General features: G+C 39.0%; 1 protein-coding gene across 1 annotated transcript in view; it reads left to right on the forward strand.

Annotated features, from left to right (window-relative positions):
• The window catches only part of DOCK1 (dedicator of cytokinesis 1), a 459,011-nt gene that overhangs the window by 89,931 nt on the left and 343,309 nt on the right, over positions 1-25,771 (forward strand). The window contains exons 15-18 of the mRNA XM_081954827.1: positions 2,888-2,986; positions 8,562-8,634; positions 23,524-23,627; positions 23,908-24,091. Coding sequence (XP_081810953.1) covers positions 2,888-2,986; positions 8,562-8,634; positions 23,524-23,627; positions 23,908-24,091 — 460 coding nt within the window. The remainder of the gene's footprint in view (positions 1-2,887; positions 2,987-8,561; positions 8,635-23,523; positions 23,628-23,907; positions 24,092-25,771) is intronic.

The raw sequence follows: 25,771 nt of genomic DNA on the forward strand, positions 1-25,771 counted from the left end.
GGGTTGAAATGAGGGATCCTTGGTGCTCTCTGAGCTTGCTTGTTTTCTTGCAGATGTTTCATTACCCTAAGTAAGTAACATCTTCAGTGCTAGTGAGGAGTGCTATTTGCGGTCAGTTTATACTCTGGTGACCTGCCTATCTATGTGGGTGGGGGTGCTCTTAGCGGTTCTTTGTTTGGGCTGTTTGCTGTTGGTTTCTTTGGCAATTTTTTGATTGAGGTATTGCTTACTTGATTGTTGGTCTGAAGTTAACCCCGGAATTAGTTAATGCTGACCTGGGTGCTGATTGCTGGTGGGAAGGTGCTGGAGTCTTTTTGTTCTCTTTTGGGCTGGTTGATGGCCTCTTTTACATATTCTATAGATGTTGTTAATGCCTATGCGTCACTCGGACAAATCAGCCATCAATAGATGCGTAGATATTACAACATTTATAAACTATGCAAAAGAGACCATCAACCAGCGCAAAAGAGAACAGAAAGACTCCAGCCATCTTCCCACCAGCAATCAGCACCCAGGTCAGCATAGATTAACTCCAGGGTTAACTTCAACAATCAAATAAGCAATACCCCAATCCAGTGACGTGCCGTGAGGTTTATGACTGGTGAGGCTGGTGACGTCATCAAACCACGTGGTTGCTCCGATCGCACGGGCGCAGCCCAAATGGAGAAGTTTCTTTTCTCAGAAATGTCAGAAAGAGGCAGGCAGGCTGCCGCAGCTCCACTGAGAAAACATTTCTGAGAAGAGAAACTTCTCCTTTCTCCTCCTTCCCCCCCCCCCACTTCTAGCACTGATGATGTTACCGTGTTTCCCCGAAAATACGACAGGGGCTTATTTTCTTTTGCCCCACGAAATATGCCCTTGGGCTTATTATCAGGGAGGGCTTATCGTTTTGGGGCTGCCGGGCGGCTGCTCCCTTGTGAACTGGCTCCCGAAGAGCCGGGCACAGCCTCAGGGGCGAAGCAGCCATGAGGTAACCATGCTCACGAGCAGCCGCCCGGCAAATCCCCTCTCCAGCCGGGAAAAGCGCCATTCACTGACCTAGGGGGTATCCCTAAGGTGCCAAGCCATATGGTGCTCTGCCCGTCCCCCCAGCTCCTGCGGCTTGGCACATTCGGGATACCCGCTAGGTCAGTGCATGGAGCTCTGCCCGGCTGGAGAAGGGGGTTGCGCGAGCGCCTGTTTCACTCGCAGCTTCACCAAGCCCATGCGCAGCTCTCCCAGGCCACCGCCTCTGGCCGCTGGCCGCTGCTGCCCACCGCTGGCCGCTGCTGCCCGCCGCCCGCTGCTGCCCACCACTGACCGCTGGCCGTTGCTGACCGCCGCCGACCGCCGCCGCCCCGCTCCGAGCATAACTTTCAAACTCCAAAACTCGCGGCCGAATCTTCCAGCATCGGCCGCTCTAGGAGTGCCCTCTATGGTGAGCCGGCTGCTGGAAGACTCTGTCCGGAAAACTCTCTGTCCGGCAGCCGGCCCCCATAGAGAGCTGCGCAAGTGCTTGGTGAAGCTGCGGGCGAAACAGGCACTCGCGCAACCCCCTTCTCCAGCCGGGCAGAGCTCCATGCACTGACCTAGGGGGTATCCCGAATGTGCCAAGCCGCGGGAGCTGGGGGGGCGGGCAGAGCACCACATGGCTTGGCACCTTAGGGATACCCCCTAGGTCAGTGAATGGCGCTTTTCCCGGCTGGAGAGGGGATTTGCTGGGCGGCTGCTCGTGAGCATGTTTACCTCATGGCTGCTTCGCCCCTGAGGCTGTGCCCGGCTCTTCGGGAGCCAGTTCACAAGAGAGCAGCCGCCCGGCAACTCTCCCCTCTGGTCAGACAGAACTCCACTCCCCAACCTAGCGGTATACCGAAGGCGGCAAGCAACGTGAACGCTCCCCCCCGGCTCCTGTAACTTGGCGCTTTCGGGATAACGCTAGGTCAGTGAGCGGTGCTCTGCCTGGCTGGAGGGGGGTGGTTGTCCAGGGGGTTTATTTTCGGGGGTGGGCTTATATTTTTGCCCACGCGAAAATTGTGGCAAGGGTTTAGTTTCGGGACAGGTTGTATTTTCGGGGAAACACGGTACCTAGGCATTTTTTGCATCGGGCGAGCCAGGGATCCTTACAAGGGGAATGGGACCACGTGTGCAGGCGGCTCCTCAGCGCACAGCCTCAGATTAGCAGAGCCGCGATCCCCTTCCCCTGCACACGTGGTCCCATTCCCCTCCTTCCTGAGCCAACATGAAGGGGACCGCGGCTGCGCTGATTGAGGCTGGAGCTGAGGAGCCTCCTGCACACGTCCCATTCCCCTTGCAAGGATCCTGGGCTCGCCCGATGTAAAAAATGGCGAGATCGGCACACTTGGGGCTGCTGCTGAGATGTCCAGGGAGGCTAAACCAAGCCGCGCGCCTCTCCCAGCCACTTTCACGGCTTCCTGGAGTAATTCTTTTTTATTTTCATGATGAGAGTGGTGAGGCTCCGCCTCCCCTGCCTCCCCTGACTGCACGTCACTGCCCCAATCAAGACACTGCCAAAGAAACTTATAGCAAACAGCCCAACCAAAGAATCCCTAAGACTGTCCCCACCCACATAGACTGGCAAGACACCAGAATATAAACTGACAGCAAACAGCACTCATTACTAGCACTGATAATGTACCTAGTTAGGGTAATGAAACGTCTGCAAGAAAACAAGCAAGGTCAGAGATTCCCAAGAACCCCACAAATATTCATATTGTTGCTACAAATTTATAAGATTTCACTTGCCTGTATTACAAAAATATTATTTCTCTGCTATTATATTTGAATGTAAAAGTTAATTTTTATTCTGATTTTCTCTTAAATATTGTGATAGCATTTGCTTATACCTGCAACTGCAACATTGATATCTGCTTTGTTTCCTTGTTTTAAGAATGTGATTTTTCCTGGGGCCGGAGATGAAGCTCTTTCAGAATATAAATCTGTTATATATTACCAAGTAAAGCAACCCCGCTGGTTTGAAACTATAAAGGTATGCTTGGCATTAAACTTTCTTTTTAGAAGAACTGGATAAGAGAGATAGAGAAGCTCTTGGTATCCATGTCAGAATAATCTTTCTGTGTTGCTAAGGTCTAGTATAGATGAAGTCCTTTACTGATCACATTCTCTCTGTCTCTCTCTCTCTTTTTATCTTGCAGTCAAGGCAACTTGCATATCTTTACTCTGAATTGTGATCATATGGCCATGGGGATGCTGCAATGGTCGTAAGTGTGAAAAATGGTCATAAAGTCACTTTTTTCAGTCCTATTGTAACTTTGAACGGTCACTAAATGAACTGTTGTAAGTCAAAAACTACCTGTATTTTAGCCACAAAATTTCCACGTACATTACAGATAGTCCTTGACTAACAACAGTCCATTTAGTGGCCTTTCAAAGTTATAACAGCACTGAAGAAACTGAGTTATGACTGGTTTTCGGACTTACAACGGTTGCAGCATGCCTATGGTCATGTGATCAAAATTCAGGCACTTGGCAACTGACGGTCGCAGTGTCCTAGGGTCATGTGATCCCCTTCTGCGACCCTCTGACAAACAAAATCAATGAGGAAGCTGAATTCACTTAACAACCGTTTACTAATTTAACAACTTCAGGAATTCACTTAACTGTGGAAGGAAAGTTGTAAAGTGGGGCAAAACTCATTTAACAAATGTCTCACCTAGCAACATTAATTTTGGGCTCATTTGTGGTCATAAGTCAAGGATGACCTGTGTAGCCTTGTGGTATTATTTAGCGGATCATTTTTAAATAATCAGTGACCTATTGCAGCCTGACCCAGAAAGAGAGATAGTTGTCATTTTTGGAATGTCACTGTGACTGGTATGCAAGACACTTTGATCACATCCGTCACAACTTAGCTTTCAGAATTAGTTCAATACATGCAGTGTAGATGTGCCGAGCATTGTCCGATTCAATTATGTTGGATGAGTTTCAGTTGCTGAAATCAAAGTATGTTGAAAAGATGCTTGGTCAGGCTTGGCCAAATATTTTCATCTTTGACTCTTGACATTTTTAGTTTGCTATATTTAATACAGAGAAATCTAATCTGAATCTAAAGACAAAACAACTGTTGCTGCTTTTGTTGCTCTGAAGTCCAAAAATATTTGGATACAACTGATTATTTTGAACTGTTCAGCCCAGTTGCAAGTCTGATTTTGAAAGTGAAATTGCTGTTTTCTAGTGTGAGCATTTGCTCTGAGAAAAGATGCAATCATCTTGAGTCTCTTAGACCTCTTCTCCACCACCAAGGTCAAGAACAGCAAATGTTTGTAACTATATTCCATGCGTCTGATAGAGTGGGCTGAGATCCATAAATCTTATGAGCAGTGGTGGGATTCAATCTTTTTTACTACCGGTTCTGTGGGCGTGGCTTTGGGGAATGGCAGGGAAAGGATACTGCAAAATCCCCATTCCCTCCCCACCGCACTAACCTGCTTTCCAGCACTGTTCTCCTGTTCAGGGCAACAAAAGAAGATCAGCTGGGAGGCAGCGTGGTGGTGGGGGGGGCAGCCTATTTGCCGGTTCTCCAAACTACTCAAAATTTCTGCTACCGGTTCTCCAGAACCTGTTAGAACTGCTTACCAACATCTGCTTATGAGTCAATTCTTTTGCTAGGATGCCATTGGATTATTAATTTTAGATCTCTCGAGAGCTTTCAGCACCTTCCATTTATAGTGTTCTGTCCTACATAGACTGTTTTAGTTGCAGTGTGAAGACACTATATATGACACTGATTTCTTCTCCTACTTGGTTGTCTATTTTGGAAAGTGATACTTGGAGGTTATTATTGCATTACAGCCTGGTTTGGAAGCATTACTGCTTCAGACCGGTAGATGGTGCAGAGAGTGGTGAGGATGGCAGAAAAGATTATTAGCAGTTCACTCCCTTCTATGCAGGACATACCGTAGCATATAAACATTGCTTGAACAGGGTCCGCAGCATTTTCTGGGATGCTACACATCCTCTTCTTGACCTATTTTCCTTGTTATCTTATGGGAAGAGGCTTTGTGATATCTGAAGCAGAACATCCAGATTCAGCTACAGTTTTGTTCCTTGCGGTATCAACCTTGTGAACTCTCAAACTTTCCACTATGTATTCAGGATGGACAGTGATTAATATTAACATTTATACATTAAGGTATAGATATATACATACATGTCATATCTATATGTGTGTTGTGTAGGTGCATACTTTTGAGAGCAGGCAACAGAATTTCATTTTTAATGTGTGCCAGAGTGCCAACAATGGTTATCTTATTGTCTTGTTCTGTGGTAATTATGGGATGGGATTTTAAATATGAAATACCTCTGATTTTTAAATCTAGAGGAAGCCATTGGAAAGTTTATCAATGAATTTGGAATGAGGTATCACCAAAATTCACAAAATTTCCATCTTTACCTTTCTTTTAACCTTCCTTCTTATCTAACACAGCAAGGCAGTCAGTTACCTCAAGCACTGCCTTTTTGGGGTAGTGGAATACACGTGGATTAATAAAATGAGATTAAATCCAAATATGTCTATATTTACCTCTCTAGTTACATTGTGATTGTTTCATTTCACAACAGGTTGCTCTTTTCCTAAAATGGTTTGTTGAATAGCTTGGAATACACTTGTTTTCAACGAAGTCCGGGAGATTTGTACTTTGCAGCAGTTACTTATATTTGGTATCTTCTTCTTTGGACTATTGCAGGGAACAAGGGTTGCCTTTGAAATTGGTTCAGAAACTTCAGATAGATGAGAATAGGGTGATTAGGCAACTGACAGAATGGTTGATATGAGCATATTATGTCAGTGTTTTGCTATGTTTTCTGGTGTGAGTCAGTTCTAGATGCAATTTGGAGAGAATAGTGCTTAAGGCCAGGCTGTCTGAAAGAGGCATCACCTGCCATATTTACTATTGAGATGATAGGATTTGCACTTGAAGTGCTTCTCTAGATACTCCTGCTGAATGAGAGATGATCAGTAGCTTTTAGAAAAAAGCTTTTTCTGATAGGCAGGTCCCAGCTATGCAGTACTTTCCCTTTAGAGGGAAGGCTGTTGTGGTATTTTCTGCATCATAATAAAGACATTTTTATTTTGCCAAATTGAGGAATTACTTTGATGATCCACAGTGAAGGTATTTTGTACATACTATTAGTACTGCTACACCTTGTACAGTAGTTGCCATTTCCTATGCAAGGTTCATATAATACATTGCTAAAAACAATGTAATGTTTTTATATTGATTTACCTTTCAATAAGATTCTTAATGGATAGTATAGAGCCGGGGTGGCGAACCTATGGCAAGCGTGCCATAAGTGGCACACGGAGCATTTGTCCGGGCACGTGAAGCTGACTTTAGCCTTTTTTGAGGCCATTTTTCACCTTCCCCAGGTTCCAAAGGCTTTATAGGAGCCCGGGGAGGGAGAAAACAGCCTCCCCCGCTCCCCAGAGGCACCCCGGAGACTTCAGGAGCTTCTGGAAGTTCGGGAACGGACTTACGGTTTGCTCGTAGGGCCGGTTTAAACCCTCCAGAGCCTTCAGGGACCTTCCGGAGCCTTCCCTGAAGGCTCCGGAGGACAAAAAATGACCCTGTGAGCAAACTGCAAGTCACCTCCGGTTTGCTCAGAGGGCCGTTTTTAGTCCTCCGGAGCCTTCCGGAAGGCACCTGAAGGCTCTGGAGGGCTTAAACTGGCCCTACGAGCAAACCGGAAGTCTGTTCCCGAACTTCTGGTTTGCCCGTAGGGCCAGTTTTTTGTGCTCCGGAGGCTTCAGGGAACCTCCTGGAACCTCCAGAGGGCCTCCGAGGGGGTGTGGAGACTGTTTTCGCCCTCCTCAGGCTCCTATAAAGCCTCTGGAGCCTGGGGAGGGCAAAAAAAGCATGCAAAAAATGGGTGTCGTGCCTGTCATGCATGAATGCATGCTGGGGGGGGTGTCGTGCATTGTATTATGGGTGCAGCATGCCTACACACGATCCCCCTGGGTTCCCCCCTCTTATGGCACTCGAGCCAAAAAAGGTTCGCCATCGCTGGTATAGAGAATTTCTGTTAAGTAACATAAATATTCATAATTGTTAAAATATTAAGAATAACATGGCAGCAGCAGTTCTCTGTAGTGAAATGTTTGGGAGATTAATGTGATATGAAGTAGGAAGTGACCAAGAGAGTTAAAGGTTGACAGAAAATTTAAAAGGCTGAACAATAACAGAAAAACCATAGTTGGGAGATCTGATATTTCTTGATAACAATAAGATTAAACACCTGGATCATAAATGAAAGCACCCTTTAACAGAATAAACATGATGCGGTAACATTATTCTTTGTAAAGGGGATGAACAATCTTCTACTGTCTGGAAAAAACACCGGACACCAAAATCTGGCCACTTTTTAGCTGTTCGAAATTTTTGCTCTCCATAGTACAATTTCACTTTCCTCTGTTACTAGTCAAAGGAGAAGGAGATTTATTTCATATTTCTGAATTGTAATCTTAGGTATGAGAAATTATTATTGGTGCTACAGGAACAAAGGAAGGTTGAACAAAAAATATTTTTACCATATGTTATATAAAAAAGATGCCCAGAGGAGCTCAGTTCATGGCAGACTGTTCAGTCTTCTCTTCTCAAAGTCTGGACTAGGAATAGTTACTGATAAATAAGGAACAAGAATAGAAATGCTCTGATTAAGAGTATTATTAGAAGAAGTGTACTTAATATTACATACACATAGACATAATTTAGGTGACAAAACTCGTTCAATGTATGGGGGTTAGAAACTTGCCTTTTTTCTGAAGCAGGGGTCCCTGCTTTGATCATTGTAATGCCTTTCAGTGTGCAAACTCTCGCATTAGTTCAGTAAAGGTCTACTGAATGACATACTAACACACTGAATTACTCATCTGAGGAGTTCTTGGCAGCTTAATTCCAGCCTAACTGAAAAGTCAGTCTGGGTTACAGAACAAAAAGAGAAAATATTTAGTGTTTTATTCTGTACTATTCTGCTTTCTGAAAAAGTACTGATTCTGTTTCGAATACTTAGCTGTTGAATCTCTGGAGAAATAAATTTTCTTATAAAAGAAGTGATCTCATGGTTTCAAATACTTCAGTAAATGTTGTTTAAAACAACACACTTTTGAAAATATGGTTTTGCTGTTGTCATATCACCTTTATAAGTTCAGATCTGGAGAAAGGAGAAGTGGGCTACAATTAATCAGGAAGGGGAAGTTCCTGTGACAATATTTATTTGCTGGTTCTTTTAAGCAATTAGCTTAAATACTATTAAACACTGTGATTGTTGAATTGACTGTTACTTTTCTGGATTAGGCAACAGGTTTTAGGCTAGTATGTTTGTGTGTGTGTGTGTGTGTGTAATTTGTATATTTGTGTGTGTACAAACACAGAAACATATAATAGCTGTTGGTTTTTATTGATTGATTGATTGATCAATTTTAAATACTGCCCATCTCACTCTCAGAGCAACTCTGGGTAATTAACAATTAAAAAATAAAAACATGTAAAATATTATATCTCAATGAAATGTTGGATATCCATAACTTTATCTTTTGTTTTGTGAAGGTTGCAATACCCATTGAAGATGTAAACCGCAGTCATCTAAGGTTTACCTTCCGGCACAGATCATCACAGGATTGTGAGTAATTCACATTCACTGTTATTTTTTTTAAAGCTATTTTAAATAAATTTCTTTCTAATTCGAACCCCTATTCTTTTGGCCTCTTGTCTTGATGCCTTTTCCTATAGTTTCTTCTTCTTTATACTTCTTTAGGTAAAGCCAATTGATAATATTGGGTGTGTGCTTCTTAGAGGCTGGTATTTATAACATTTTTATAGAGAAAATAAACTAACTTGTTTATACTGTTAATGGGTTGCTATGATTTTCATTAGTCATGAAGTCTATGGGAAATCTTGTTAGCATTTTACTTACAAGCCAAGTATTGACTTCACTTGTTAATGTTGCTGTTTAAAGTTCATATGTTTCAGTAAGATAAACTAGTATTTAGCTTTTTTCATGTTTATTATTAATGCAGTTAATAACGTCTTACTAGTTTGTAATAAGATTACGGCTGATCTAACTAATGTTACTGAATTCATTAAAAACCTAGCTTCAATTTTTATTGTAATATTGGCAGAAAAATCAAAGTTTTAATTGTGTAATCTTCACTGTTTATACTTAGAACTTGTAAGATTTGACATCTTCATAATTTTTAGTGCTTATATAATTAAAGAGCTGTTGCTTTTGTTGTAAAATTAATCATTGAATGAAAGCAATAATTTTAACAGAAAAGTTAACAATTTCACTAATGAAAACAAGACACAGTAATTTACTGATGTATTTATGACCATTAACCACAAATAGTTTTAAAAAAGAAACATTTGCATTAAGTTGCAGCAGATAGGGAATGGCCAGAGTGATTAGACTTTAGATTATTATAATCCTCATGCTATAAAGTTTAGGACTGCTGCTACAGTGTATTCCCATACATCTAGTAGAAGATGTAGAAGAATGTGGGTTAGACAGCATCAGTAGAAGAATGTGGGTTAGACAGCATCACCACCAGATGGATTCGTAACTGGCTGACCAACCGCATTCAACGTGTAGTCCTCAATGGAACTGCATCTTCATGGAGGGAAGTATGCAGTGGAGTACCCCAAGGCTCTGTTTTAGGCCCAGTACTCTTCAACATCTTCATCAATGATTTGGATGAGGGAATAAATGGGGAACTCATCAAATTTGCAGATGACACCAAGCTGGCAGGAATAGCCAACACTCCAGAAGATAGGCTTAAGATACAGAAGGATCTTGACAAACTTGAACATTGGGCACTATCTAATAAAATGAAATTTAATGGTGAAAAGAGTAAGGTTCTACATTTAGGCAACAAAAACGGAATGCACAGGTACAGTTTAGGTGGTGCCGTGCTCAATAGTAGCAACTGTGAGAGGGATCTTGGAGTTCTAGTGGACAACCATTTAAATATGAGCCAGCAGTGTGCAGCAGCTGCCAAAAAAGCCAACACAGTTCTAGGCTGCATCAACAGAGGGATAGAATCAAGATCACGTGAAGTGTTAATACCACTTTATAATGCCTTGGTAAGGCCACACTTGGAATACTGCATTCAGTTCTGGTCGCCACAATGTAAAAAAGATGTGGAGACTCTAGAAAGAGTGCAGAGAAGAGCAACAAAGATGATTAGGGGACTGGAGACTAAAACATATGAAGAACGGTTGCAGGAACTGGGTATGTCTAGCTTAAGAGAAAGAAGGACTAGGGGAGACATGATAGCAGTGTTCCAATATCTCAGGGGTTGCCACAAAGAAGAGGGAGTCAAGCTATTCTCCAAGGCACCTGAGGACAGAACAAGAAGCAATGGGTGGAAACTAACCAAGGAGAGAAGCAACTTAGAACTGAGGAGAAACTTCCTGACAGTTAGAACAATTAATCAGTGGAACAGCTTGCCTCCAGAAGTTGTGAATGCCCCAACACTGGAAGTCTTTAAGAAGATGTTGGATAGCCATTTGTCTGGAACGGTATAGGGTTTCCTGCCTAGGCAGGGGGTTGGACTAGAAGACCTCCAAGGTCCCTTCCAACTCTACTATTGTATTGTATTGTATTGTATTGTATTGTATTGTATTGTATTGTATTGTATTGTATTGTATTGTATCTTTTAAATTGCTGCTGGGGTGATCCAGGTTTTCATTCAAATTCTCCTTCCCATTTTTATTTGCACTGCAATTTGTCTGCTTTCTGGGAAAAGCTGAAGAGCTTTCCTGGAATTTTTTTTTCCCGGGCCTGGCACCATGTGTTTTAATTGTTTTATGCTTTTATTTTGTTATTGTATAGTCTTATTTAATGAACCACTGAGAGTCCTGCAGTTGTGGCAGGGTGTTAGTTTGATGAATTTTATAAGGTGTCAATCCTGCTTTACATAAATGTTAAAATATTCTGCTAGTGGAAATCAAACTTCATAGCAGAAGTTTATCTTTGTTGTACTAAAGTAAAATTGCTGCTGGAGGTTTAAGAGGTGGGGAAAGGATACTGAGTCCATAGACACATGCCAGGGTTAAAGGTTAGAAGGTGGGAAGAAGGAAGATTGGGAATAGATAAATTATTTATGAAAACACTATAGTAGTCCTTGCTTAAAAACCACTTGTTCAGTGGCTGTCTGATGTTATGGCAGTGCTGAATGAATGGTACTTACATTCTCTTCTTGAACTTACAGCCATTGTAGTACCCTGGTTGTCAGAAGATCAAAATTCGGGCATTGGGCAACCTATCCACATTTGTGATTGCAGGGTGCACTTCAGTTCACCCACCTACTTCTCCCAATCTCTGCCTTTTGGCTGCCGTTTACTCTGCTGCCCCTGCCACCTTGAGCTTCACTACATTTGTCATTGTGTGCCATGCTGTCTCCTTTGCAAAAGACCAGCCTGGGTGTGTCTCATCAAGTGGGAGGAAGAAGAAGTTACAGGTCATTTGGGGCACAGGGCACATGCTCCTACCCTGGCAGCAGCCACCCTTGATCCAACTGTGCTTGCATGGTGCGACAGAAGTTGCTTGTGCACCTTCCCGCCCTAGCAGTAGTCTTCCCCAGCCCAGCTGTGCTATTGCTGCATGGTTGCTGTCACATGGACAATCTAGAAGGCTTCTTGTGAGCTGACCAGAAATTGTGCTTTCCTGCTGGTTTCCTTATTTATTTTGCTTATAGGAAGCCAGCAGGAAGTTAGGAAGAGGTTCTTGGTTAATGACTGACTTAATGACTTGCTTAACAGTGGCAATGGACAATGTTAAGATTGTAATCACTAAGCAGTACAGTCACGTGATGTCATACTTTATGACTACACAGCTTAGTAATGGAAATTCCAGCCCTACTTCCCATTGATAACTGAGAACATACCTGAATGCATATAACTGCAGCATACAAGTTTGAATAAAAGTAACTTTTACTTCTTTAGGGAGAAAGAAACTTGGGGTTTTATCCTACGTGTGTGTGTGTGTGTGTGTGACTGTGCGCGCGCGCGCACACGCACACACACACGCACACTATGATTTCCTGTGAGTATGGTGTGTTCTAAAGAGAATTATTGCAAGCCTCTGGAGGCTACCTTGACAAGACAGAAGAGACTTGGAAATAATGGAGTGGAGAAGCAACTGCAGAAAGGTTTAGGTTTTAGTAAAATAGCTGTGGCACTTCTGATCTGCGTGCGAATAATAACAGTTTACTGTTTATTATCATTATGAATTGCATGCTCTTTAATTAACAAGGTTATGAGAGGGCAGCTTTATCAATGTTATTTATTGTATGATAAATAACTAACGTGATTTATTACCATACAATTCTGTTATTTTAGTATGAACATGAATTGTTCCTTAAGGTAGAAGAATCACTGTTTTGAAACTATTATGTCTGGTGGAATTATCAGGAAATTATACAGGATGTCAACATTTTTGCTCATGTATGCACTCTGAAAGGATTTTTTTCATGAGGCAATAAAAGTCCCTGGCTAATAATATTATAGTTTATTATTTATCAAACTGCGATCCTAGAATAATTAATAGAAAGAGATTAGTACCCAAAAGGTACGTGAAATGTCATGCTCCTACCAATTCATATTTTGGAATGGGAATTACTAACAATGAGTAAAAACTTCAGCTCATAGTCCATTGCCAATAGGGCCAGTGGAGCCTTAACGCTTCCTTTTCTTCATCCATCTTCTCTTATTCTTATTGTCATTAACAGGGTTTTTTGACTTAACTCACTGCTCTGGCCAAAGCTTGTAAGTGATCTCATGAGTAGCTTGTGTGACTGTGCCTGAAGCGAGATGCCTTTGTGGCAAAAGTAAAGGACTATTAATATCTGTTTCTCAGTTTTCTGGGTAATCATGCATGTGGGATGACTGCGGTGTAGGCTTTGCATGTTTGCAGCCTCTTAGAATTATAATTAGGGCCTGTTAAGATATACAAGCTTTCAGCATAGGCACTTCAGTGGAAGGTGGATTTTGTATATTTCTTCAATGTGTGCAAATAAGCAGTAGAATTTTGACGAATGTGTGTATTTTGAAGCACAATATGTGGTCAAAAGTGCATCCTGTTGACTTTAATAACATTTATTCAATGTTTTCACACATACAAATATATATATATATCAGGCTGGTGTTTTTGGCTTTAATCTCAATCTTACACAGGAAAAGACCTGAATACAACAAGACCAGCATACCTACATCTATGAAAATCTACGAGATTATAAATATATTCATAGATTTCGTAGATCTTACACGGGAAAATACCCGAATACAACAAGACCAGCATACACACAAACACACACACACACACACACACACACACATTAATTTTAATTTTATAATTTTAAATAATTTTAATAGTATTCAACATCCAGATAAATATATCTGAATGTTATAGCTTTTTAATTCCAGCACTATCCAGTCTTAGCCTTGATAAAACCTTGGATGAATTTAGGCCTACAATTTGGGTCCAACTCATGCAAACTGATAAAGCCGGAGATTCCCATCTCCACTATAACAAAATTTTCTCCTCCACCTGAATTATTCCTATATCTTTCAAAAGCATTTTTTATATTCCACACATAAGACTTTTATCCCTAGCCTGATTGGTACCTATTAGTGTGATGGTGAGCAGAGATATCATTTCCCTTATAAAAAGCATACTTATGTAAGCTCTAATATAGAGGTTGAATATGTATCACATGTACTGTTAAAACTCCCAGTATGCATTTGATGGTGAACAGATCTTTTATTGTCAGAAAATGTTTATTTTTTTAATGATCATGAGGTTCACTATCTCCTTTTACATGATCAGTGTCAAAAAAAACCCCCAAATGATTGCAATTTCTATCAATAGCTTTGGTTTGTAAAAGTTGTTTGGTGACTTTTTGTATTACTAATTATATATATTTATAGGTAGGTAGGTAGGTACCGTAGGTAGGTAGGTAGGTAGGTAGGTAGGTAGGTAGGTAGATGATAGATAGATAGATAGATAGATAGATAGATAGATAGATAGATAGGATGCCATCAAGTTGGTTTCAACCCTACTGATCACATATATCAATGTTTTCCATGATGAAATATCCCTAACCTGATCCTTTAGGTCTTCCGATGACATATTCATTGTCACTATCTATTCAATTTGTGTTTGGTCGTCTTCTTTTTCATTCCACCTTTTCCGTCATTCGCCACAGCTAGATCTTCACGTAATGTGTCTGAAGTAATATAAATTGAACCTGGTCATTTGTACCTCAAGTGAGAATTGTGGGTTGATTTATTCATTTTTTTCCTTGGCTGTCCATGGTATTCTCAAGAGTCTTCTCGAACACTAAAATTCAAAAATATCAGTACTTTTTTTATCCTTTTCACTTACACTTCCATAGAGTGTCGCAGGGCAAACCATTGGCTACATGATTCTGATCTTCATGAATATAGTTATAACACTGGAAGTCTTTAAGAAGATGTTGGATAGCCATTTGTCTGAAACGGTATAGGGTTTCCTGCCTAGGCAGGGGATTGGACCAGAAGACCTCCAAGGTCCCTTCCAACTCTGCTATTGTATTGTATTGTATTATTGTATTGTATATCCTGGCATATGATTATCTTTTGCAAGGTTTCCATTACCAGTAGAACAAGAATGCAGTTTGGGTAAAGGAGATAGATCAGAATACAAAGGAAGCTGAAATGAAAACAAACCTGTAATAACAGCAGAAATTGGGGTGTCGAAGGCAAGGAAAAGAATTGGTCAGTAATAGGTGAAGATTAATTCATTAATTTTTGGTTGAAACATCTGATTGGTAGCATGGATTGATTAGCAGAAGTCATTTGACTCCGTGCCACATGATTAGATAATCAAGTGCCTAGAAATAACAGGAGTTGTTAGAAACATCAGAAGCTTGTGCAAAGATCAATGGTACAATGGTAGACTTAGTTGCTGATCAATGGTGATAAAGTGGGAGAGATTAATATGAGAAATCTTTCAAGGATACACATTTTGGCCACTGCTATTTGTTGATTCCTCTGCCAACAATACCGAACAAGTCAGGCTATGGCTTTCAAACATCAAAAACATCTGCCAGAATATCCCACCCCCTTAACATGAATGATTTGAAGCTATATGGAAAAGCATCGTCTGAATTGGAATTGCTGCTCAAAAGTATCTATATATGCAGCCAAAATATTGAAATACAATTTGAAATGGGCAAATGTGACAACCTTACCATCAGCTGTAAAACATAATGCAAGCTGAAGGACTCAAGATGCCCTATGCAAATAGAATCAAGAGTCTGGATAAAGATGATTATTACAAATACTACATCATTTTTCAGGCTGATAACATTAAGCACAACTGAATTCAAGAACAAGGTTAGAAGTGAATACATCATGAGAGTGAAGATGATTTTAAAGTCCAAATTCAGTTGAGGAAATACTGTCAAGGCAATTAACTCCTGTGCAGTTCCAATCTCTGCTTACCAAGGAACATAGGTTGGGCCTGGAATGTTGCAAATACATCAGATAGTTGCAGAAGAAAAAGGGCATTGGAATAATATCTTAAGGACAGTGAAAGAAGATGCACTGAAACTAGAACAGCATGAAGGCTTACTTAGCCTTATATATGGCAAGGCAAAGTATAGCATGGCCAGTATATCAAAGAGCTAGCAGGCAAAGCAGATAAGGCAATGGTTAAGAGCAGGAAATTTGAAGAAAGAGACTAAGGGTAATTCTGGCTGCACAAGATCAAGCATTAAGAAGTGCATATGAAGGCAGAATTGAGAAGACAGTAACAGACGTCCACTTCTGCAGAGAAGCTGAATAAATAGTGGACTATTTAGTTATCTGTCCAAAGAAGACTGCACAGACCACAAACAATGGCATAATAAAGTAGCATCAATGGTGCATGGGAATATGTGCAGAAACAGAATCTGCTGCAAGCAAGAATTGGTAGCACCACAAAGGAGACAAAGTAAAGGAATATGAAGAAGCTAAAGTGTTTGAATTGAAACAGAATAGTACCTGTCACATAATATTCCAGACTTAACGATTGCTGATAAGAAAAACACAAAAGTATGCATAGTAGACCTGGCAGTAGCTGGAGACATCAGAATAGAAGAGAAAGGGGCTGAAGAAAATCACAAAATACAATGACTTGAAATAGAAGTAGAATGACTGTGAAAGGAAAGGAAAGAAAGTATCAGTAATAATAAGCGCCTTTGGTGCAATCTCAGAACATTTGGTGCATCAGTTGACTACCATCGGCATTGACAAAATCACTATCAGTCAATTGCAAAAGGCAGCTTTTTTCTCTTTTCTCAGCCTTAGGAAGAAGGAACTGGCAACTCACTTCTTAAAAATGCTGCCAAGAAAAGTTGAAGAATGTATGTGGCATACTATTATATCTAGTTTCTATGCTTTGGGCAATAAACATGTAAATATTTTTCATGTTGCTTCTACATGTATAGTCATATACTTGTGGCACCCAAATTTGTATTTGATTTGAGAAAAGCTGCCCCAAACAAATTTCCGCTTTGGTTTTTCTGTAGGCCTAGAGGTCTCAAAGAGTGGATAGAATGGCTGCAATAACACAAGTCGGCTATGATTTTTACTTTTCATCCCAAGAAGAAAATAGAAAATAGAATGAGAGAGTAGGCAAACATGGAATCTCACTTCCAGTGGGATCATTTTGTTTCCATGTAAATTCGAACATTTGGCAGATAACACGGAGTCTAGAAAAGTGCTAGCAAAAGATGGATCGATCCAATGGCTTGGTTCGAGGGCTTCAGATAATTGTTGGCTCATCTCTATTGGCCAGACAGCATATGGGATGTAGATTTTGTTTTAAGGCAGTTAATGGCAGCAGGTATGCCTCTACCTTCCCTAGAGTAAAAAAAGACCAAGATTATCTTGGCGCCATTATTGGCTTTGGCAAAAAGGATTCTAGATTGTTCCTGCCAAATTCCAGAGGCTTGAAAAATTACTCTCAAGATATTTAAAAGTAGAAATTGTTCTATTTTATGAGCTTCTGTTTGTCATTGGAATTTATGACAGCTAGGATTTCCCATAATTTTAGTGTGGAGTAATTAATACTAAGACTTTCCTTCTTGCAGAATTCTACTGCAAACTTTTCCAACCTGTGTGAGAGAATTGCTGCATCGTTGGCATACAAAACATTGCCAAGTGTCTGTTCCTGTTCCATTTCCTTAATAGCACAGACCTTAAATTCTTTTTTTATTTTTGTAAAGTCCGTAACTGAATTTATATAAATATTAAACAGCACAGGAGCTAAATTGCACCCCTATTTCATGCCACAGCAAATTGGAACATCTGCAGTAAGATAGCCAGCTTTGTTATACCTAGCTCGTGGTATATTTCATCAAATAGGTTGAGTAAGTAAGGAGATAGAGTTTTGTCTTGTTCCTTTGCTGAGACAGTCTCTCCCTCTGTTATCACCTCTCTTTTTTTGCACCATATTGTATCCATACGGGTTTCATGACCTGAATAAAGATTTTGCATGAGGACAAGAGTTTCTGACATTCTCATATTTCTAAACATATTCCACAGCTTGACATGATCAGTATAATAATGGCTTTTCTGTATCTATGAAGCACATTCTGATTTCTTTTTGGTATTCTTTTGCTTTCTCAATTACCCAACATGCATCTGAAATAATATCTTGTTTTCCTCAGCCTTTTCTAAAGCCCGCTTGAATATCTGGCATGTCTTTTTCCAGGTAGGCTCTAATCTCTGCTGGATGAGCCTAATCCTTATTTTGTTAGCATGTGAAATTAAGAATATTATATGATAATTTGCTCACTCTGCTCCTTTTTTAGATATTAGAATGTAGACTAAAGTCTTCCAGCTATTGTCCACTGTGTCATTCTCCAGTTTTGCTGGCGTAGCTTGGCTAGAACATTTACTGATTCTTCTTTGAATGTTGACATCTTTGCTATACAGAACTCCAGTATATTCTTGCCATCTTTGATCTTTGAATTAGTTACTAACTTTATATATTATATACTAGATGTAATACTGCTTTTTATTTTTTCTAACAGCTCTTTGAAATTTTTGTTAAGTTCCTTCTTGAGATTTTTTTTTTTTTTGTCTCCAGCTTCTCTTGGCAATTTTCACAGTTTGTTCTGACTTTTAGTTTGATTTCTTCCTTTTAAAATATTTTTATTTGAAACCTTTTTTAAAAGAAATAATAAAAGTTAACGTAATCTCAAGTTAGTAAAAGAAAAAGAATAAAAAGTACAAGAAAAGAAAAAAGAAAAAAAGAGAAAAAAGGAAAAGGAATATTTTAAAAAGTGACTTCTGATCTTCATCACAAGTACAAATGTGATTCTTTACCTTTATAAGATTATATGAAAATATCTCTTCTTTTTATAACCCATTTCTTATCCATATACAAACCCATAAATCATAATATTTAGTTCTGATCTCAGCAGAAAATTCATAAAAAGTAACCAAAAGTTTATAGAAACATGTTTTATGTTAACCATAGTCATGCAAGCCAACTTGTTTTTTGTTTCTAATTATATTGATCTTTAATTCCTTCAATTGTTGTCAAAGGACTTGCTTTTTCTTCAGTCCCCCCCACCTCCACCATCTCAAAAGCATCTTCAGTGCTTTAGCAAACCATTTTTATAAATGCTGTAAGGAGTCACCATTGGCGTCACTAAAAGTGATTTTATGCTTTAAATGTCATCTCTTAGAATCTATAATTTTTTTAAAAAATTCAATATTTCAACAATTTATTTTCTAATATTTTTGTATCGGATGAGTATCAGGCTTTTTTCAACTTTTAATCCTGTAGATCTTCCAGGCTATTTTTTCTCATCTGTCATTTCCTCTTTGACTTCTTTTGGAAATAGTCTATCCATACAAACATACCTCACTGCTGACTTGGTAGCTGCTGATTTCTGTCCCCATTCTTCAAATATTTTCTGGAGTATTTAAAATGTCAGACGATTTTTTGTCATGTTGTCCCAATGCTGACGAAGGGCAAGCCTTCCCCCACTTCTTCACTCCCCAGTACTTTTCATTTGGCTCAATTGGCTCATTTGGGGACTTTCTACCTCACCATTTCTCACCTGGAAGTATCAAATGAGCTTTCTTTATTTCTTCATCTTTGACAGTCTTTTAATCCTGTAGATCTTTCATAATCATCCTTAACAAATTATTTACTCTGTTTGTATAGTTCCTCTGGTTCTGGTTCTCAATGAGGTTCCAGACTTTTAAGCAATTTTTATATTCTCTTTGAAAAAAAAGTAAATATATGCTGAGTATCACATCGTAGACATTGGTTGGCTTTCATCTTGTTCTTTTAGCTTAATATGAAATTTGTGCTTGAACAGTCTGTGATCTTTTCCTTAGCCCCTCTTGGCCATGCCTTTGATTTTATAACTGAGCTCCTTTACCTCTTTTTAGCAATAATGAAGTCAACTTGATTTCTATGTATTCCATCCAGTGGTGTCCATGAATATAGTCACCATTTTACAAGTTTGAATAAAGTGTTAGCTTTGAAGAAACAACGGAATTTTCAGAATTTGATAAGCTCGCCTTCTTCATTTCAATTCCTAAATCATCTAATCCCAAAACACTTTCTCCTTTACATTTCCAATGTTGGCACTCCAGTCTTTGACAGCACATCAAGCATATTCTATCAATTTCAAATTGAATTTGATTATCATACCCATAAGATTCAGGGTTTTTTTCTGGATCAATGTTTAATCTTAGATCATTGTTACATTGAACAGTTATCCACAAAGTCTACTAGATAATGTTCAGTACTGTATTCAAGTATTGTTCTTGTTACATAATTATAAAAGCAATCCTTTTCTTTTTTGTTGTTCATGTCCTGAATAGTAAACAGTGTGACATTTTCTGACAAAAAGGATCCAAGTATAGTCCAACAAATTTGCTGATTATTGAAGATACCAATGTACAAGTGAAATTCGAAAAATTAGAATATTGTGCAAAAGTTCATTTATTTCAGTAATGCAACATAAAAGGTGAAATTAATATATAAGATAGACTCATTACATGCAAAGCAAGTAAGTTCAAGCCGTGATTTGTCATAATTGTGATGATTATGGCTTACAGCTCATGAAAACCCCAAATCCGCAATCTCAGAAAATTAGAATATTGTGAAAAGGTACAATATTCTAGGCGCAAAGTGTCCCACTCTAATCAGCTAATTAAGCCATAACACCTGCAAAGGGTTCCTGAGCCTTTAAATGGTCTCTCAGTCTGCTTCAATAGGAATCACAATCATGGGAAAGACTACTGACCTGACAGTTGTGCAGAAAACCATCATTGACACCCTCCATACGGAGGGAAAGCCTCAAAAGGTAATTGCAAAAGAAGTTGGATGTTCCCAAAGTGCTGTATCAAAGCACATTAATAGAAAGTTATGCGGAAGGGAAAAATGTGGAAGAAAAAGGTGCACAAGCAGCAGGGATGACCGCAGCCTGGAGAGGATTGTCAGGAAAAGGCCATTCAAAAGTGTTGGGGACTTTCACAAGGAGTGGATGGAGGCTGGAGTCAGTGCATCAAGAGCCACCACACACAGACGGATCCTGGACATGGGCTTCAAATGTCGTATTCCACTTGTCAAGCCACTCCTGAACAATAAACGTCAGAAGCATCTTACCTGGGCTAAAGAAAAACATACCTGGTCTGTTGCTCAGTGGTCCAAAGTCCTCTTTTCTGATGAGAGCAACTTTTGCATCTCATTTGGAAACCTAGGACCCAGAGTATGAAGGAAGAATGGAGAGGCACACACTGCAAGATGCTTGAAGTCCAGTGCGAAGTTTCCACAGTCTGTGTTGATTTGGGGAGCAATGTCATCTGCTGGTGTTGGTCCACTGTGCTTCATTAAGTCCAGGGTCAACGCAGCCTTCTACCAGGAGATTTTGGAGCACTTCATGCTTCCTTCCGCAGATGAGCTTTATGGGGATGCTGACTTCATTTTCCAGCAGGACTTGGCACCTGCCCACACTGCCAAAAGCACCAAAACCTGGTTCAATGACCGTGGTATTACTGTGCTTGATTGGCCAGCAAACTCGCCTGACCTAAACCCCATAGAGAATCTATGGGGCATTGCCAAGAGAAAGATAAGAGACAAGAGACCGAACATTGCAGAAAAGCTGAAGGCCGCTATTGAAGCATCCTGGTCTTCCATAACACCTCAGCAGTGCCAAAGGCTGATAGCTTCCATGCCACAGCACATTGAAGCAGTAATTGCTGCAAAAGGGGCCCAAACCAAGTACTGAGTACATATGCATGCTTATACTTTTCAGAGGTCCAATATCGTTCTATGTACAATCCTTGTTTTATTGATTGCATGTAATAATCTAATTTTCTGAGATTCTGGATTTAGAGTTTTCATAAGCTGTAAGCCATAACTATCACAATTATGACAAATCACAGCTTGAACTATCTTGCTTTGCGTGTAATTAGTCTATCTTATATATTAGTTACATCTTTTAAGTTGCATTACTGAAATAAATGAACTTTTGCACGATATTCTAATTTTTCGAGTTTCACCTGTATAGTTCCCTGATGGCGAACCTATGGCACACATGCCACAGGTGACACGTGGAGCCATATTTGCTGGCATACCTTCTGGAGGGCCGGGAGAGGCTGTTTTCACCCTCCCCAAGCTTCAAGAAAGCCTTTTATGGTTTAAAATTCTCCTTTTTTTAATAATGCTTGATTTGATTGTTTTTTATCTCCATTTAAGGTTTTTTCTTTCTTTCTTAAGCTTGGAACATAAAGAAGATGATAAGAAGTATTATAAAGAGGGTTGTAACAACAGGAGGAAAAGCAGTTACACTGCCACTTAGAGGCTGGATACATTGTTTTTTCTTCTTTCTCTTTGATCACTTGAGATTCAAGGTTCTTTCAGATTTTTTTACTGACAGTGATAGTAGGAAGAGCACAAATTGTTTATACAGGTGCCTTTTGGAAGTTCTATCACTAGCTATTGGAGGGAAGACAACATTTTGGTGGAAAGATAATAAATGAACCTGTTTGAAGTTTATTAAAATAGCCTTGAACCCTATAGTGGCAGTGTCTGCAAAATTGAAAGAATGGCTCAGCAGGAAAAAGAAACTGTAACATTGCAAATGATTATGTTTGAAATTCAAAATCTATTAGTTGTGACAGAGAGAATTGAAAAGTGATTGGGGAATATGGAATATAAAACAGAAAAATCTGATGGAGAAACTGAGGATGTTTACCAAATGAAGAAAGTGCAGGACAGAGTTCAACAGATGGAAGAAAAAAATGAGCAAAGAGATAAGAAAACTCTGGATACTGACAACTTAGTGAGTGTGGTTGGTAATGGCAAGAGTGGAATATGGAAAGGAGAGATAGATGGATTGGAAGTCTACCCCAGACTTCAAAGCTCAGAAGAAGAAAAGAGAGAAAAATTGACAGAGATAAGGAGAGAAATCCTGACAGAAGCACTAGTGATAATCAAAGATAAGCTGATGGAAAGAACAGATGTTGGGTTTCAAGCTTTTATGAGATACGAAAGGAATAACATGTTGCCAAGAGAAGTTTATACAAGATTTATTAAGAAAGTAACTAGAACATTAATGCTACGAATATAAGATATAAGACCGTACTATTACTGGAAAGATGCAGGTTGATGCAATGAAGAAGTATAATAAAAAGTTAAGCTAAATTTAGTTTACTAGTAGCGTGTATAAAATGAAGCGACAATATCTATAGTTAAATAATGATTAATAATGATAACAATACATATAGATATATTAGTTTGATAATATGAAATTTTATATAAACAAACATGGAGATTATGAGAGGAGGTTTAAAAGTTTTATCTAGAATATGTTATAAAGATGTATTGTGATTGGATGATTTTAGGATGATTTAATGGAATGTTATATAATCCTATTCTAGATTTTGAATATTATATATAAAAGGATGTGAAAACAATTGTAGTCAAATTAAGGTTGAGATATAATAATTGTGATATACATGAATATAAGTGAATTTAAAATATGCGATTTGATATGAAAAGCTGGTGGTGACTATGGAAGACATGCATGGAAATGCTGTAACCAACTGACAGACTTTCTACAATTTGTAATGGAAGATGTTTTTTTTAAATTTTATTTTTTACGTTTGTTTATCCTTGTTCAAAAACAAATAAAAATTGTTAAAAGAAAAGAAAAGAAAGAAAGCTCCGGAGGCTGAGGAGGGCGAAAAACGGCCCCAACGAACCAACCGGAAATTCGGGAATGAACAGAGATTGTTTGATGTATCTTTATGATTAACTTGGACCATAAATTGAATCACACAATCTTTTTCGTTTTCTCTCCCTCATCTCAGCCTACATTTCAAATTGCTTTTTGATACAAAGCATCTAATAATTTTTAAATCTTCATTAACATATACATCTTGTATTTTACAACTGCTATATTCATCTTTATGAGTTGTTTTACAGTATATTCATTTGTTTTCTTTTGAACAGCCAAAGATAAATCTGAGAAAATATTTGCTCTGGCATTTGTTAAATTAATGCGATATGATGGAACAACTCTGAGAGATGGAGAACATGATCTTATAGTATACAAGGTATTATCTTAAGTATATGCTATAATACTTTGAGGAGCCAACGATTTAAGTATTTTTTTTGTTCAAAGTAATATAGAATAATAATTTTGCAACAGTGTTAATATTGCTCTGTGACATTTTGATCTACTTTTCACGGCGGTGAAGGCAGTGAAGAAGGCATGCAACCAACTATGACACTGTTAAAAATAAAATAAACAGTTAAAGGAGTCTCTGTTTAAGTACAGTGAGATGTGAGTACTGTAAAAATTAATACATATTTTGTTCTGGAATAATGTTGCAGGCAGAAGCAAAGAAGCTGGAAGATTTTTCAACATATTTAAGCTTGCCCTCTACTAAACTGGAATTAGAAGAAAAAGGTCACTCCATGGCTGGCAAGGGCATGCAAAATCTTGGAAGCTGTACCATCAGTAAAGATTCATTCCAGATCTCTACTCTTGTCTGCTCAACAAAACTAACTCAAAATGGTAGGGCTGATAATACAAACATCATTATTATTATATACTTTATTCATTAAACATGAAACTCAGTCAACTGAACATTCAAAACTGCATTACAAATACCAGTGACTGGTGTTAATGGTTGATATGGTTTGCTGCCAGTGTCCTAGATATCAATCAAGTACCTTCTTAAAATATAAGATGTTCTGAGTAGCACAGTTTTTTGCAGTTCCGCTGGTGTTATTGCAGGAAGCTGCAATTTGTTGATGTATCTTGTAAAATTCTTGGACATGGTGCCAAGTGCCCCGATGACAATGGGTATCACTGTTACATGCTTCATCCATAGCCGTGTAGTTTCGATGGCCAGGTCGCGATATTTCATTATATTTTCTAGTTCTTTTCCCATGACTTTCTGGATACGGGTAAATCATATTTTTTACATAATGACCAGTGGATTAATTTAGCAACTCGGTCATGACTAGCTTTGTAATCAGTTTGTGCAATTTTGCTGCATTCACATATTAAATGTGGAAAAGTTTCGACTTTGTTATTGCAAAGTCGGCAATTTGGGTTGTCGGTGGATTTTTGTATCTTCGCTTTCATGGCATCAGTTTGTAGTGCTTGTTCTTGAGCAGCCAGTATTAAACCTTCTGTTTCTTTCTTGATCGTTCCCATCTTAAGCCATGTCCATGTCAAGTTGTCATCACATTTTCCTTCAATATTTTTCAAGTGCTGTCTGTGCAAAGCTTTGGTTTTCCATCTATTTTATCTGTTATCCAGCTGTTTTTCCTTATATTCTGCCTTTGTTTCTGTTGTTTTTATGCTGTTCTCCATTTTCACAGCCTGCAGCAATTTTTCTGTACTTTGGTTCACATAATCATTCAAACTTTGTTTTTCTTCTTCTACAGTTTGATGGATTTGCAATAGCCCCCTGCCCCCTATTTTTCTTGGCAGGTACAGCCTGTCAATGTCACTTCGTGGATGTAAAGCGTGGTACATATTCAAAAGTTTGCGTGTCTTCCGGTTTAAGTTTACCAGTTCAGTCAGAGTCCAGTTGATGATTCCAGCTGAGTAGCGTATCACTGGCACTGCCCATATATTAATGGGTTTAATTATGTTTCCAGCATTCAGCTTTGATTTTAATATTTTGTGGACATTTTGTGGATGTATTCCTTTTGCGTTGACTCTTTGCATCAAAGAGATGTTATCTGCTTCCAATATGCCTAGGTACTTGTAACCAGCATCCTTTGCTAATGCTTTCATTATATTTCCATTTCCCAGTTCTATTTCTTTTGGTTTTTCCATTTTTCCTTGCTGCATGGATAATATAGCACGTTTTTCAAGTCCGAAGTTCATTTTGATGTCACTACTAAACAGTTGAACTATGTTGAGTATTGATTTAAATTCAATGGGACTTTTCACATACATTTTAAAGTCAACCATATATAAGTAGATGGTTTATCTTGCCATGTTGGCTTGAGATTTGGTATCCCAGTTTTGTGTTTTGTAGGATTATTGTCAGTGGAATTAATGCAATGTTGAACGGTAGTGGTGAAAGTGAATCCCCTTGGAAGATTCCTCGTCTGATGTTGACTTCACCAATGTTCTCTCCATTTGTTGTTAGAACTGTTTTCCATTTTTGCATATTTGCTTTAAAAAATGTACAGATATTTTTGCTGATTCCAAAGTTTTCCAGAAAGGTGTTAA

The sequence above is a fragment of the Natrix helvetica genome, assembly GCF_964273705.1.
Source record: "Natrix helvetica genome assembly, chromosome: 5".
In the NCBI taxonomy this organism is placed as follows: Eukaryota; Metazoa; Chordata; class Lepidosauria; order Squamata; family Natricidae; genus Natrix; species Natrix helvetica.